Source organism: Natator depressus, chromosome 24, assembly GCF_965152275.1.
Source record: "Natator depressus isolate rNatDep1 chromosome 24, rNatDep2.hap1, whole genome shotgun sequence".
NCBI lineage: Eukaryota > Metazoa > Chordata > Testudines > Cheloniidae > Natator > Natator depressus.
In genome coordinates, this window is record NC_134257.1 from 10481317 (window position 1) to 10497260 (window position 15944).

General features: G+C 51.4%; 1 protein-coding gene across 4 annotated transcripts in view; it reads right to left on the reverse strand.

The window, feature by feature from the left end:
• Positions 1 to 3747: 3747 nt before the first annotated feature.
• Positions 3748 to 15944, reverse strand: part of DCAF8 (DDB1 and CUL4 associated factor 8) — a 78166-nt gene continuing 65969 nt past the window's right edge. For all 4 annotated transcript variants that reach the window (XM_074938791.1, XM_074938788.1, XM_074938790.1 and 1 more), the window contains 3 exons: positions 6298 to 6417; positions 4940 to 5056; positions 3748 to 4300 (listed from right to left, as the gene is read on the reverse strand). In XM_074938791.1, coding sequence (XP_074794892.1) covers positions 4187 to 4300; positions 4940 to 5056; positions 6298 to 6417 — 351 coding nt within the window. In that variant the 3' untranslated portion in view covers positions 3748 to 4186. The remainder of the gene's footprint in view (positions 4301 to 4939; positions 5057 to 6297; positions 6418 to 15944) is intronic.

The following is a 15944-nucleotide window of genomic DNA, read 5'->3' on the forward strand; positions in this document are numbered from 1 at the left end:
CCAGGACAGGGTGCAATAATGAAAGGGGAGAGTCAATTGGCAGTGAGGTTACGCCCCATACACAGTAACACTGAGCCTCTCCAAGCTGCCTAATGAACTCCTCAGCCCAGCATCCTGGCTGATGTGCATGCAGGTGGTCTCATTATCCAGACAACCAGGGGACCCACTGTGTGGACACTGGATCCCTGTAGCATCCTGGGGCAGGTAGTTCCAGAGGTTCTTATGAAACAGGCCTTTCCCCGTCTCTAGCGTCTGTACCTCTTCCCATCTCTTTTGGGTGCTTGGGTTTTGCAAGTCCCTGCAGCACCTGGCAAGCGGATCAGCCCTGTCCCTCCCCTGAGGCCAGGCTGCCTTCCAGAGCTCTCCTTGGGCAGGGGAGTGCTGGTGCAGGATGACCCAGCAGAGCTGCATTCCCAGGAGACGCTCCTGCTGTTTAGCAAATCAAAGGAACTAGGACAAAACAGCCACCAAAGCAAAACCAGAGCAGGAAGGAGGAGGGGTGGCTGCAGCAGGAGACAAAGGGACAAAGCTGAAAGGCACCAGGGAACGTGCCAAGGGAAAGGCAGCGGAGGCTGTGTCTGGAACAAGGCATGGTAGCCGCACAGCTCCCACGGCCCTCGGATTCATAGCACGATTAGGATGCCCCCAAAAGGGCTCAGGGCCGGGCACTACCCGCCCCAGGGGAGCTCTCTAGGGGCAGGGCCTGTCTCTTACAGGTTAAGAAGAGTGGGCTCAAGCTAAAGGGAGCCCCCTCTGACCGAGGCAATAAGCAGCATCCCCAGCCCAGCAGAGGCAAGGGCAGGGTTTTATAGATGTAACCATGCCCCCAGCTGGGACCCCAGGCCCACAGCTCCAGCAGTATCAGCAGCCCATTAACTCACAGGCAGGAGCAGACCTGGGAACCTAGCTCAGGGGCACCAAGCAGCCAGCCCCCAGCACTGAGAGTTATTTAGGGGAGCAGCGGTGGGAGGTATAACACCCCAGTAACATGTTTCAGGGCTGCAGGTTCAAGCTGGGGCAGTGGGTGGCTGGGAGTAGGAATTAATTTCTGGTTCTAGCAGCAGAGCCCTGGAGCACCACTGGACATGGCAATAACACGGGTCAACACCCACTTGTGCCTCAGTTTCCCCATCTTTCCAATCATAGTCCAACCCCAACTAAATCATCCCAGCCAGGGCTTTGTCAAGCCAGGCCTTAAAAACCTCTAAGGATGGAGATTCCACCACCTCCCTAGGTAACCCATTCCAGTGCTTCCCCACCCTCCTACTGAAATAGTGTTTCCTACTATCCAACCTAGACCTCCCCCACTGCAACTTGAGACCATTGCTCCTTGTTCTGTCAAATGCCACCACTGAGAACAGCCAAGCTCCATCCTCTTTGGAACCCCCCTTCAGGTAGTTGAGGGCTGCTCTCACTTCTCTTCTGCAAACTAAACAAGCCCATTTTCCTCAGCCTCTCCTCATAAGTCATGTGCCCCAGCTCCCAGGCTAAATTCACTGACAGGGTAAAGCACCCAGCCCTGCCACTGCAGAGGGGTGGGGAAGAAGCCAGGAAGGTAGGAACGGCAGATGTTACGTGCCAGACCCAACACCCCCCACCCCCCCCAGGCTGCGGGCCCCTAGGTAAGGTAAGGGGAGGAGCGTGTCTGAAGTGCAAGCAGCAGCTGGCTGAGCCCCAAACACTTGCCCAACCTGCGTCCAGCCTGCCCCCAGTAGAGGGGAGAACTGAGCCCGGAGAGAGGGGAGGGGACTTGGGCGAGATAGGAGTGAACAGGGCTAGCCAGGGTGGTACAAGAGATGCCGAGAGGGGGCTGGGGGCATGGCTGACATTTGGGCACTGAAGAGCAGAGAGGTTTTGAGGGGCAGACCATGTATTACCCATGCTGCATGCAGACAGAGGAGCCAGGAGCTCCAGGGGCCCCATTCCCTGTCAGTGCTAGTGAAGTGTCAAGGGAAGTGGGGACCAGCCTAGGAAAGGGGGTTTCAGGCTGTGAGAACAGAGGGGGCAGGGTCCACTGCCAACCCCAGGAGCCTTTCGCCTGAGAGCAGGGCAAGGTCATGGACAGCTGGAGGGGGTAGGGGAGAGAAAGAGAAGAGAGAGTGCAGTAGGACATGGAGCCTGCTTTTTGGGGCACTGGGTAGGGTACCAGTCAGGGACACAGGAACCTTGGGGGCTATTTCTGCCTCCCCACGGTCCCCTGCCCTCACACATTATAAAAGCAGAAAATGGTGAGACAGCAGGGAAGGCCTAGGACCTGTGGAGAGGACGTTGCCCACAGTGGAGATGCGTAGTGCTTTCAGAGGGACTGGCAAATGCAGGGCAGAAGGAAAAAGGTGCCCTCTTTCCCTGCCCCCATGCCAGCAGGTAAACAGAAACTCGGCCCCTGCAGGAGCGGACAAAGCCCTTTATCTGGCAGGCAGGTGCAGAGCCTGGCAAAGCCAGAAGGAGGGGAAGGGAAGTGGCAGGGGCAGGAAGCTCAAGGTAGAGTCTGCCCACACCCCTGGTGCACCAGGAGTCCAAAAAAGAAATATGAACACCCAGAGCTCTGCCCTCTGGTCAGGGCCAGGGGAGAACCAAGTAGCACACAGTAGCTGGGTTGGAAGGATCCATTGCTCTGGTGGAGGAGAGCAGAAGGTGCGTCTACCACCCAAGAGAGCACCAAGCTCCCGGGGGCCGGTCTGTGTGTACAGACATGCAACTAAGAGGATGTAGGGCAGCTGGGTGCCTAGAAGCACCTCCCCGACGCTGAAGCCGTGTGGCCGCTCTGCTCCCAGCCTGGTGGGGAACTGGCCTTAGGGGGGACACTGCTCTCCAAGCTGCTACAAGACAAGTGGAAGCACAGGGCAGGGGCCCAGCATTGCACAACGGCCCAATCCTGCTCCAGCTAGGACCACAACATCGACCTCGACAGGAGAGCACAGCCTGCTCTGAAGCCAAGAGTGGCAGCCATGGAAAAGCTCCAAGCTGCTGAGTCTAGTGTGGTGTGGAAGAGACGCTCACAGACAGTCCCCGTCCCCCCACCACTGCAGCTCAGGCCCCTCTGGCTCTCGCTCAATTTTTTATTGCATTTATATATAATATATATTTAAACTTTTACAATAATTTTAACTTGATAACATCCAAGTTCAGTTTGGTTCGTTTGGTGTTTAATATATATAAAATTAGGCCTCTAAACAGTGATGGGGAACCTCCTGGCCACAGCTCCCAAAACAATAGATTTTCTTAAAAGTAACAGAAAATTAAAGGACCTTCCTTTACTCCCCTCTCCACTAAGAGGCTGATCCTACCACCCTTCCTCTGGCAAATAACTCCCCTCCACTGGAATCTTACCAGGGTAAGGACAGCAAGATCTGGGCCCTAGCTATCTATTTATTTGTCAAGAGGGTCTGGAGAAGGGGTCAAAACCAAGTGCAAATCACTGATATGTACAAACTAGGCAAGCATCTCTTTGCAAACACCCCTGTGCTGGGGCAGGAAGTAGGCATGACAACAGGTTCTGCATGAGTGATCCAAAACACAAGCTCTGTGGAGACGTTCTAGATCAGGTATTCCTTTCATAGGAACCACTGGGGTGGGGGAGAACCCAACACAGAAAGGGAGGAAAGTCCCCAGTTTGAGAGAAGCAGAGTCAAAGATCTCTCAGGTGGGGGAAAATCCAAACCAAGAGAAGCACGAGACCGTGCCCCTCAAAGCACAAGCTTGCAGAATGCCTCTCAGGCCCACACCAACAGCTCAAGGAGAGGAAGGAAAAAAAAAAAAAAAAAAACCACAACTCAATGCAGGCTCAAGAGAAGCTCTTGAGAAGAGGCATGCATGGAAGCCAAGCGCACCCTCCTCTGGAAAAATCTTCTAGTACCAAAAGAACACAGGCCTCTCCACAGGCCCCCTTCCTCCAGGCAGTTCCACATGGGGAGACCAGGGGCTAATGCTCTGTCTCTCACTTGCTCTGACACTCCGCCCCCTCCCCTTCCTGGCAAGGGCTCCTAAAGCCCCTAAAGCAAAGGCAAGTCCAAAGTGCAATCTTGCTGAGCTGGTCACCCCAGGGACCATGGGGGGGGAGGAGGAGGAGTTGGGGGTTCCTTAACATTCCAATAAAAAGCTGAAAGTGTTTGTTAGTAGAGAGATTTTTTTTTTCGTCTCCTCCCTTCACCCCACCCTTCCAAGGGGTTCTCTGTCCTCAGTGGCCTCATGAAGGCATGCACTGCACCCGATCTGGACCCTCCTCTTCATCGTCCGAGGTGTCAGAGGAGCTGGGGGACTCGTCCGAGTCACCGTCTGTTGCTCCGGGTTCTCTTCGGCGCTGTCAAGAACAAACAGGATGTCAGCCCCGCCCCTTCAACCAGGCCCCGCCCCTTCAGTCTAGAGCTCGGAGCCCTTTGCAAACAGCAAGTCCTGCAGCAACTCCTACAGAGGGCAGCCCAAAGTGTAAACAAGCCAAGGAGGAGATGAGTGGGGGAAAGGTTTGCAGGGGAGATGAGTGACAGGAGGCTGTCCCAGCTGTCTGGGCCTTCCCATCCTCAGACAGTTAATGGCTGAGCCAGGAACAGAACCTAGGAGTCCCAGCCCTATGCGCTAGGCACTAGCTTACACTACCTTCCAAGAGAAAGGGCATCCACCTGTTACACGCTGGGAAGCTCAGACCCAGTCTCCTGGGAACAGAATCCTGGCTAGACTCATGGCGGAGTACAAGAAAAGGGCGTTAGTCTGGGAACGCTAATCGGAAAGGGGAGAGGGAGAGGATCAGTCATATCAGAAACCACCTTGGTTCTTCTGGACTCTGCTCCACACTAGCTGGAGCGAGACACGGACAGTACTGGTGACTCAGGAGGGCAACGTGGGCTGGCGAATGCTCAGGTCCTTCCTCACTAGTGTTGGTCAAGGACACCCCAGAAAGCCAAGGGGTGCAGGAGGGGCACAGGCAAGTGGGACGGACACCTACCCTGTGATGACGTCTCTGTCGGAGATGGTGCATGAGGAACCACAGCATGTGGCTGTCAAACAGGTCAGTGTGGTGCAAGCTGTCCTCGTCTCGCTCCCGCTTGTTCTTCTTGATCACCTAGAAACAAGAGCACCAGAGAGTGACAAGACAGCAGCTGCAGTGCGGAGATGTCACTGCCTGCCATCGCTCTGGCACCAGATCAAGCCTGTTTATTCTGCGACAGAGTTCGACCCACCAAGAGAACATCAGGAGTCATCAGCTTGAGCAATGTGATCCAGAAAGACAACGCCAGGGAAGGAGAGCAGCCAGCAGCCTCTGCCCTTTGGGTGCCACCTAAGCTGCGGCTGGGATCCAAGTAGGCAGTGCCTTATGGCTGGGACTCTCCCTCCCTGGCGGAGGATGCTATCCACGTGCAGCTCCTAGGTTGCTGCTAGGAGAGCAGCACCAGCTGGACAGAGGACTCCACTTCCAAACTCGACTCATAAAGCTTGGCTGGGAGGCAAGAGAAGTGCAGCTATCCGGGGACAATTCCTTTCCTAGCTCCTTTCTCCAGCCCCCTCCCAGCAGAGTATAAGGGCAGCAAGGCAAGAACAACTGAAAAGCAAAAGCAGTCTGGCCCGAGCAGACATGGCCCTGATACTATCACAGTGCTCTCCAGTCAGAGCTCCTGAAGCCCTTCACAGCATTAGACCAACGACACACAAGGAGCTCCACCTTGGTGTTGTCAGCAGCACAGGGCAGGTTAGATTGGCAGTGAAAACACACCGCTGGAGGAGTAGGGAATAGAACGGAGCTTGTCTGATATGCATAGTCCAGGAGCTCAGCTCAAAGATGGGATCTGTGACCAAACGTGGTCAGGCCCTTTGGTTCTACCTGTCCCCTGAGCAACTGCACTTCCCACAGTGAAGCCCCCACAATACATGGATGCTGAAGAGCGCCAAAGCCACTCAGGCCATCTCAGCAGTTTTGGGAGATCTCCCATCCAAACATTGCCCAGGTGTTGCTGCCTGCTGGTACCTGACTTGGTAGCTACTTAGCTGTCGCCCTCAATACTGACTAAAGGGACTGAGAGCTCCTAATGTAACAGGCGCCAGGGGCAGATGGTGATTTGGAAAGCAAAGGAATCACTTAAGAGATTACAAAAGTGACAGGGGATGGATCACTTGATGATTACCTATTCTGTTCATTCCCCCTGGGGCACCTGGCTTTGACCACTATTGGAAGACTGGATACTGGGCTAGATGGACCATTAGTATGACCCAGTAGGGCCGTTCTTACGACAATTCATCCCAAGAGCCAGGCAAGCAGCACACTGGCACCCAGAGGCATAGACAGCACTAGTTAGTGCCAGCTCTCACCTCCTTCAGTCCGGCGAGCTCAGTGGGCGCCTCCGCGGTCGGTGCCCAGATCTTGACATCGTGATCCAGCCCGCTGGTGGCCAGGACAGGGAGGTGAGGGTGAGGCTCCAGGCAGTTTACCTGCAATGGAAACAGTCTTGCAGTGAGAGCAGGCTCACGGGAAAGAGTCAGCGAAGGCAGCCCGGCAGACCCGTGAAGCACAGGATGGAGGCAGATGTCTAGGCGCAGATCAGCCCAGCACACCTCTATATTAGAGATGGCACCAAGGCACAGAACCCCCGGGTCTACTCTTGGCTCTGCGGCTGGCGGGCAAATCACTTCCACTCTGACTTGGTTTCCCGATCTGTAAGCTGGGGACAGCACCGCTCAACACTCTGCAGTACGTAAAGTGCTTTGAGATCTACAGATAAGCTGTTAAGTATTTTGCACAGTTCTGAGCACACTCTTCGTTAGAATGAGCCCCACGGTTACAATCTAAGATCTAGATTCTACTCCCACCTATGCTACAATCCTGCCCCATGACCCTGGCCAAGCCACCTGACCTCTGTCCTACCTCACAGCAGCATGAAGCTTGAGTCCTTAATGATTTATAGAGTGCTGAAGACAAGGAAACTGCCTGAGTTCTCAGCCCTACACAGGCATAACCAAGTTATTCACTCGCTGCAGTGTAGAGCTGTAGATGGCTGACTCACAGGTTTGGTGCGCTGTACCAAGGCGGTGTCACCGCACTTGATTAGCAATAAAGAGGTGCTGAAACAACTGCCTCTGATGTGGGAAGCAGCAAAAGGCTGCTCTGACTTTCTGCTGGGATTAGTCAAGTGCCATCGTGAACATTATTTCTCGCATGACACCATGGAAGAGGGGCCCTCAGAGGAAGCAGCCACCACTTGTGGATCTGTTTGTTTCAGACCCATTCCGGGGGGAAGTCTGTAGTCTAGTTTCTCCTAGAGCTGCTCTAGCTGAGTGTAATGAACTCACATTTCCAGACAGTGCACCCAAAAAAAGGGTAGGCAGCAGACAGAACCGAGAGCGAGCTCATGGGGAGTTAACGCTCGCCAATTAAGTTATACCCAAACCGTTTGCTACATCTTAAATAATTCATAAGATGACTGAATTCAGACAAGCAGGCATCCAAGATCACATGTTCCGTGAGTCTAATGTGGTGACAAAGGAAGGGAAAGCTAAAACCCAGAGGAGAATATTCAACACGCCAGTGAATTAGCTCAAGAACAGGGGAGGCGAAGTACACACTGAATAGCACATTGAAGTGTAAAAGGCAAAAGCTTAATAGTTTCATGCAAGTTGCTTGGAAACGAGTCTTCAGCCCAGATCCCTGGATTCAAAATTAGGTTATATGGAGACAGCAAAAAACATCTGCTTATTAGATAGTTCGCTTAACCCTAAGTATTAAATACAGAGTATGTCCAACACTAACTAAAAAGCGGAACCAGCATTTTAGTCTAGACGTAGAGGTGTAGCGATAACACCGCATTCAGTGTGACAGATGGGTCTCAGGGCAGGTCTTCACTACCCACCGATCCCGGGGTAGTGATCGATTTATCGCGTCTAGACGAGACCCGATAAATCGATCCCTGAACGCGCTCCCTGTCGACTCCAGAACTCCAGCTCGCGAGAGGCGAAAGCGGAGTCGATGGGGGAGCAGCAGCAGTCAACTCGCCGCCGTCCTTACGGGCAGGTAAGTCAATCTTAGATATGCCAACTTCAGCTACGCTATTCGCATAGCTGAAGTTGCGTATCTTAGTTCGAAACCCCCCCCCCCCCCCCCGCCAGTGTAGACCAGGGCTCATTAAATAGCGGTGCTGACCAGACAGGCCCTGCTTGTCCACAGATTAGTGTTGCTAGCTGGGATACTGGAAAAAGCTGAGGTGTACAAGGCAAGGTACAAGAAAGGCAAAGCTCAGCTACAATAGGATTTGCTTTACCGAAGAGCTTCATTCGGATTCAGAATCCACTACACACCCACTTAACACATGCCTGCATGACTACAGGATGCATGGTGGCTCTAAACACAATACAATCCACATCCAGCCTGTTCACCGGGAACCTGCCACTGCGCATGGTCAAGTGGTGAAAGCAACAACCAAGGCTCTACTTTCTAAACAAGTAAAAGCTAGTTTTAACAACATGCACCTCCCGAGATCTCCGAGTGCAATACTGAGCTGGTATTGACCAGGAAGAACTAGAAATGGACACCTGCACATTCACTACAAGGGGTGATCTCTGAAATTCATTCACAGTCATCCCATTGAAAACATAGGTTTTGTGTTTCAGTGAAATCAGACACCTGAAGTAGACCTTTACAGGTAGGAAAAAGCACCTCTTATTTTACATCATTCCTATGATTTATTGCATCTGTAATTACAGCGCTAGTATTACCAGTAATAAAACACCTGACATGAACAAGCCAGGTTTTATCAGTGACAGACTTTTTCGATTAAGCTTCCGTGATAAGTCAGAGAGCGTTCCAAACACACAATCAGGATTCAATGTTTCTATGAGTATTTCGTACACGGTTCAATGCACAGTATCTTCCCGACAGCAAAATGTACTGTTCCAAAGAACAGTGTTCACAGGGAGTGGAAGAAGGTCCATCACTTGGGACGCATAATACAAACTTAAGAGAATGCAAGATAAAGTGCCTTGTAGGGAATAATCCTGTGCAGACTGAGGAGAAATAAGCTTGCCCTCCACCCCATCCACCCATCGCCAATGGGTGTGATTCAACTGCATGGCCTTGCCCTACATGGGTTCTGTACCTTCTCCAGCATCCCACAGGTCAACACTTAGGACATGGGAACTCGGCAATGAACCTGAAGTGACTGGCTCAGCTAGCGCACATGAAAATAGTTGGTTATAGCACATACAAGTGCTATAAAAGACAAGTCACTTTTCCCCCCTCTTGTGCATTTTGAGAACCAGTGAGGAGCAAAGAATTTATTGTTTGGGATACACAGTGCTGGAGGCCCAGTCAGACACATGAAACAGAGGCCTGGCAATTAACCATAAACCCTGAAATGCATCCCAGCTACGTAGATGGCTAAGCCATCCAGAGGATAAGGCTAGAGAGATCAGTTTTCAAAACCCTGGCATTTGCACTTACTTCCAAGAATGCCCATAAGCAGGAATGATTGGGGGAGGGAAGAACAATGAACAAGGGAGCTAAAGGGAAAGCAAGACACACTCCTGTCTCCCACAGCTAGCTGTCGCGCCAATGTCACAGCACCATTTGCTAGCTGACTGGATTCCCAGCCAATAAACCCCATCTGTAGCAAAGCAAGTGTCTGAGGCCAATACAAAGAAATATGGCAGGTGTGGGGCACTGAGAAAGCGGACCACGAAAACGAGTTTAGCTATAACTCACTGTATTGCTCAGTTACCCCTGGAGGTCTGGCTTTAACTCAATATACTACTTGTGGACACTGCCAAAACAGAGCGAGCTGTTCTGATCAGCTCCTGGTAATAAAAAACTCCTACAACACCCCGCCTCTCTCATCGCACTTCACAATGTAATGGCATGACGTCACCTCCCTCCCATGGAAAGCCAATTTAAAAAACAAACAAACAAAATCTTTGCCAAGGACTACAGCTGAACTCTGACGTGGGACCCAAGGAAACAACTGGAAGCCAGGATACCACTTCCCCTCATAATACTGAGGCCTTCTCACTCAGCACAAGGTTGAGCCATCCAAAGGCTCTAGACTGAACAGGTTCTCAGGACAAGGCAGGCAGCCTAGTGCAGAGGCAAAAATCACGGAGCTGGGAATCTGGCTGCCTGGGTTCTAGGCTTGGTTCTGGCACTTACTGACTGTGGGACCCTGGACAAGTCATTTTTCCTCTCCTTTGTAAAATGGGGATAACATATACCTCAAAAGAGACCTTGGGAGATACGGTTAACATGCACAGTTGTGAGGAAAGGTGCTATCTACTGCAAAGCATCCATAACCTATGAAGGTTGGGTGTGTACTTTCGGGCTTTTAGCCTCCGGTTCGGAACCGTTGCTGGGTGTCCTCACAGCCCTATGGCTGTTATCCTCTAGTGCCGTTATGATGTAATCTACTCACAAATCTCCCTTTTGTGTTGCCCAACAGTGTATCTGCTCAGCACCAGTTCTCATTGCCATTATAATCCAGCCCTGCAACAGCAGGAAATTAGCATCTCTCTTGGCTCTGGATGGGAGTCTATGCAGTGTCCTAGGCCAGGCTCGAGTAGAAGCCAGGATCAGATCCCCATGGAATTTCAGGGAGAATAAAGAAAGCAGGAAGCAGGAGACCCCTAGTACCACCAGAACTAGATCTCTGTGCCATCTGACCCTGCGTGGTGCTGTCATATCTTAGGCTCACTGTGAGGATACAGTAGGAAAATAGGTTTCAGAGTAGCAGCCATGTTAGTCTGTATTTGCAAAAAGAAAAGGAGGACTTGTGGCACCTTAGAGACTAACACATTTATTTGAGCATAAGCTTTCGTGAGCTACAGCTCATTTCATCGGATGCATACAGTGGAAAATACAGTGGGGAGATTTATATACATCGAGAACATGAAACAATGGGTGTTACCATACACACTGTAACGAGAGTGATCAGGTAAGGTGAGCTATTACCAGAAGGAGAGCGGGGGGAAAAAACCTTTTGTAGTGATAATCAAGGTGGGCCATTTCCAGCACTTGACAAGAACATCTGAGAAACAGTGCTGCGGGGGAATAAACATGGGGAAATAGTTTTACTTTGTGTAATGACCCATCCACTCCCAGTCTTTATTCAAGCCTAAGTTAATTGTATCCAGTTTGCAAATTAATTCCAATTCAGCAGTCTCTCGCTGGAGTCTGTTTTTGAAGTAGGAAAACAAACACTCCTCAGCTTTCATATTGCTACCACCAGATGCAGCTCCCAGCACAGTACAAGGTCAGTGGTACTGGAGACCACATGGGCCTGAGCAGCACTGGGTTGGAACTGGACAGCCATGAAATCAGTCTCCTGGTGCTAACAGGGTCAGTGCACCAGAACACACTGCTGAATGGATGAGGGGGTGTTACACAGGCAAAGGGAGGTGGTAAACAGCAGCCCAGGAAGCTACAGCTGGTAAGGGCAGCGAAGTAGCCAGGAGGGTAAGCTGTGGCACCGAAGCTCATGGGAAGGGCAGCAATTGCCTTGTTAAAAGAGCTGCTTTCGGAGGTTCTAGTTATATGGGGTCTTTTGTGCGGAAAGTTGCCAGGACACTAAATCAAGGCTCAGCAGCCTGCGAGGCGGATAATGTCTGACTCATCCAAGTGGATACAGCAAAATCTGTGACAGAGCTGAAAACAGGACCCAGCCCCCACTACCAACTCCCTTCCTACCCACCAGGAATATCCAGGAACTCAACACTAAACAGCAGCAAGTAGTGCTCCCATTGAGATGGCCACACTGGATTCTGCTCTTCAGTGCTAGCTTCGGCTGCTTGGGCTCAGAGCTGAAGGGGGAAGAAGCACGTAGACCACCAGTTACCACATCATGGGGTGAACACACTCTCCAGTGTTAAGCCCAAGAGGCTAGTTATGGCAGCCCGCCTAATACTTTGTCCAAAAGCTACACAGGCTAGAGCGAAAAGGGTTTGGGACCCCAGGACTGGTCCTGCCTCCACCCCCTTCTCTTTAAGGATTATGATGGCAGCTGCACAGTCCTTCAAGGTCAGTATGTTCACATCATGAGGGTGTTTATACTGAAGCCACCACCTGTGACAATCTGGTCAACTGTCCTTGTAGCCAAAACAGCGAAGAGTTTCTCTGACACGGGTAAAAACGACCAATGAAACCTTGTGAAAGGGCCAGTCTCATATCCAGTGTGGCAAGCCAGCACTACTTTGATGGGTCTTGTACTCTCTCTTCTTGGGGAGGGTTCAGGGCACCGTTTATCGCCCCTGAACTGGGGTATTAACTGCCCCACTAGTGTCCTAGAAGAGGGGAATAGAAAGAAGGACCCAGGCCTGCCCTCTACTCTGGGTCCCAGCCCAGGGGCCCTAGGGATGGCAGTAAACTGCTTGAATTAGCAGTTCCTTCCCCTGGACTACTTCCCCCTCCTGCCCTTCAGCTTGTGGGGCTTCCTGCTCTCCCTCTGCACAAACCAGGCGTCCCTTTACCTAGGGTCTTGGTCTTCTTAGCCCACTGCAGTACTTCTCCAAACTCTCCTCTGCTTCCCTCCATACTGCTCTCTACTCCAACACCAATCCACTCCGATTCAACTCCTGCCCTTGTCTGACTGAAGCAGGGGGGTTTTATCAGGTGACTGGCTTTAGGTGCTTTAATCTATAGCAAACTTTCTTCCCTCTACAGGGAATAAGGCTCCCTTCTAACACTCTCCTGCTGCCCTCTGGCCATACTGTATCACCTATTCCCCCCCTCCCCCCCGCCCCCATTCAACACCATGGGGTTGGGCTACTTGGGACGCGAGGCAGTGCTGTCGTGATAGGCCATCAGCGTTGCCGTATTGGCTTCCAGCCCTATGCTGTACCCGGAAATGGAAGGGCTGCAGGGATAGGAACCACCTCGTCACTCTTGCGTTCTTCTCCTTGTTTCTGTGCATCCACTGGAGTGGGTCATGGTCTGTCACGAGGGTAAACCACCGCCCTAGTAGGTAGTAGCGGAGAGTCTCCATAGCCCATTTTACCGCGAGACATTCCTTTTCAATGATGGCACACTTTTGTTCCCTGGGGAAGAGTTTCCGGCTGAGGTACAAGATCAAGTGTTGCTCCTCCCCTACCATATGCGAAAGGACGGCTCCTAGCCCTACCTCCGAGGCATCTGTTTGTAGGATGAATTCCTTCTCGAAGTCTGGGGCTATGAGTACTGGATGGCAGCAGAGGGCGGTCCTTAAATCTGCAAATACTCCTTCTGCTACATCAGTCCACTTTACTATCTCAGGGCCTTGAGCCTTTATCAAATCCGTCAATGGCCCTGCTCTTGTGGCGAAATGAGGGATGAATCTCCAATCGTATCCTACTATCCCTAGAAATGCTCTGACCTGCTTTTTGCAGACTGGTCGAGGCCAACCTCGTACTGCCTCCACTTTGTTCCGTTGGGGTTTCACCAAACTTCTCCTTACTACATACCTGAGGTATCTGGCCTCAGCTAGTCCCATCACGCATTTGAGAAGGTTGGCAGTGAGGCCGGCCTTCCACAGGGCATCTACCGCCGCTTCTACTTTTCCGAGGTGCGTTTCCCAGTCAGAGCTATGGATGACTATGTCGTCTAGATAGGTGGCAGCATACTTGGCATGGGGTCGCAGCAATTTGTCCATAAGTTGTTGGAATGTTGCAGGGGCCCCACTAAGTCCGAAAGGGAGGACAGTGTATTGGAACAGGCCATCGGGTGTAGAGAAGGCAGTCTTTTCCTTGGCATTCTCGGCCACGGAAATTTGCCAATATCCTTTGGTCAGGTCTAGAGTGGTTAGGTATCAGGCCTTGCCTAACTGATCAACTAGCTCGTCAATGTGTGGTATCGGATAGGCATCGAATTGGGATACTTCATTCAACTTCCGGAAGTCGCTGCAAAATTTCAGGGTGCCATCAGGCTTGGGGACTAGGACAATAGGGCTGGACCACTGGCTGTGGGATTCTTCAAAAACCCTGAGTTCCACCATCTTCTTCACTTCTATCCTAATTACCAGAAGCTGAAAGGCAAGAATTCAGTATGGTCTTATCGTCACCCTTACTCCGGGACTAGGTACAATATGATGTTGGACCAGTGTTGTACGGCCCGGCTGTATACAGAACACATCCTGGTTCCGTTGGATCATATCTATGACCTCTGTTCGTTGTTCTGGAGTTAACTCAGAAGATATCTTCACCTGCCCCTGTGGCATGTCTGTCTGGGGTGGAGCTCCCGAATGACCAGGCACGTCTCTCAGTCACGCCAGGGCTTCAGTAAATTGATGTGGTAGATTTGCTCTGGACTTTGGCGAACTGACCTTATAGTCCACCTCCCCAAATGGCTTCCACTATCTCATATGGTCCATGCCAGCTGGCTAGGAGTTTGCTTTCTGCTGTTGGTACTAGTACCATTACCCGTTCCCCCAGCTGAAATCTGCTTACTTTTGCCCGACAGTTGTAATATGTCCGCTGGGCCTCTTGTGCTTTTTCCAAATGTTCTCATACTATAGGGGTTACTCGAGTTATTCGCTCTCTCATCTGTGTCACATGCTCAATGACATTCTTTCCTGGGTTGGGTTGTTCTTCCCAATCTTCCCTGGCAATATCTAATATTCCATGTGGGTGGGGCGTCTGTATAGTAGTTCAAAGGGAAAGAAACCAGTGGATGCCTGGGGGACTTCCCATATAGCAAACATTAGATACGGCAGAAGGGTATCCTAGTCTTTTCCGTCCTGTGCTACCACCTTCCGGATCATACTTTTAAGGGTACGGTTAAACCTCTCAACCAGTCCATCTGTTTGTGGATGGTAGACTGAGGTCTGTATGGCCTGGATGTGGAGTAGGGTACACAAGTCTTTCATTAATTTTGACATGAACAGGGTTCCTTGGTCTGTCAGAATCTCCTTAGGGATGCCCACGCTGGCAAAAACCTGGAGTAGTTCTTTTGCTATTGCCTTGGATGTGGGGTTTCTTAAAGGATTAGCTTCTGGATACCACGTGGCGTAGTCAAGGATGACTAGTACGTTTTGGTGGCCCCATGCCGATCTTTCCAGCGCGCCAACTATGTCCATTGCTATCCTCTCGAAACGGACTTCAATAATAGGCAAAGGTACTAATGGGGCCTGCAAGTGAGGTCGGGGGCTATGCAACTGGCATTCAGGGCAGGAGGTACAATAGCACTGGACCTCTGCACGTATTCCTGGCCAATAAAACCTTCTTAGGACTCTATCCAGTGTCTTGTCTACTCCTAGATGTCCCCCAAATAGATGGCTGTGAGCTAACTCTAGTACTGCCCTTGTATGTTTCTGTGGGACTAAGAGTTGCTCTACTTCTTCCCCTCGTATTTGCGCTATCCTGTACAACAGATCGCGTTTGAGCACATAATATGGTCTTGGGCCTTTGGTCTTTCCTTCCACGGGTACGCCATTTACTTCCACTACCTCGTCCCTCACATTTGCATATAGCGGGTCATTGGCTTGGTCCTGCCTGAAATTCTCAGGTGTGGTACCAATCTGACCTAATTCCAGAGGGCCTGTTTCTACTCCACCCCCTAGGTTGCCCCTACTTGGGCTAGGAACCGTCTCCGAATCCTCAGTGGCCTGAATTATCTCCTGGCCTCCTGAACGTGTTCTCCCTTGTTGGTAGGTGGTTTTCTGGTTCTCTGCTAGAATCCTGGTCCCTAATCTTTTATCTGTCGTCCTTTCCTGCCTAGACTTTCAGGGTTTTCCAGGGGCAAATTCGGCAAACATTGGGGTGAGGCTATCTGTAGGTGCCTCCATCTCAGCCCGCGGCTTGCTACCCTCCCCTGGCTCTGCTGGGGGGAGTAAGCTCTCAAATCTGGGGAAGCCCCTACCAATTAAGACAGGGTAGGGGAGCCTGGGGACCACCCCTGCAGTCACCCTGGTAGTATTCTCCTGGATCTCAATCTGTACTGGGATTGTGGGGCAGAAATTTACGGTGCCATGAACACGCGTTACCCCTGTGTTTTTGGCCCGGGTTAGTTGATC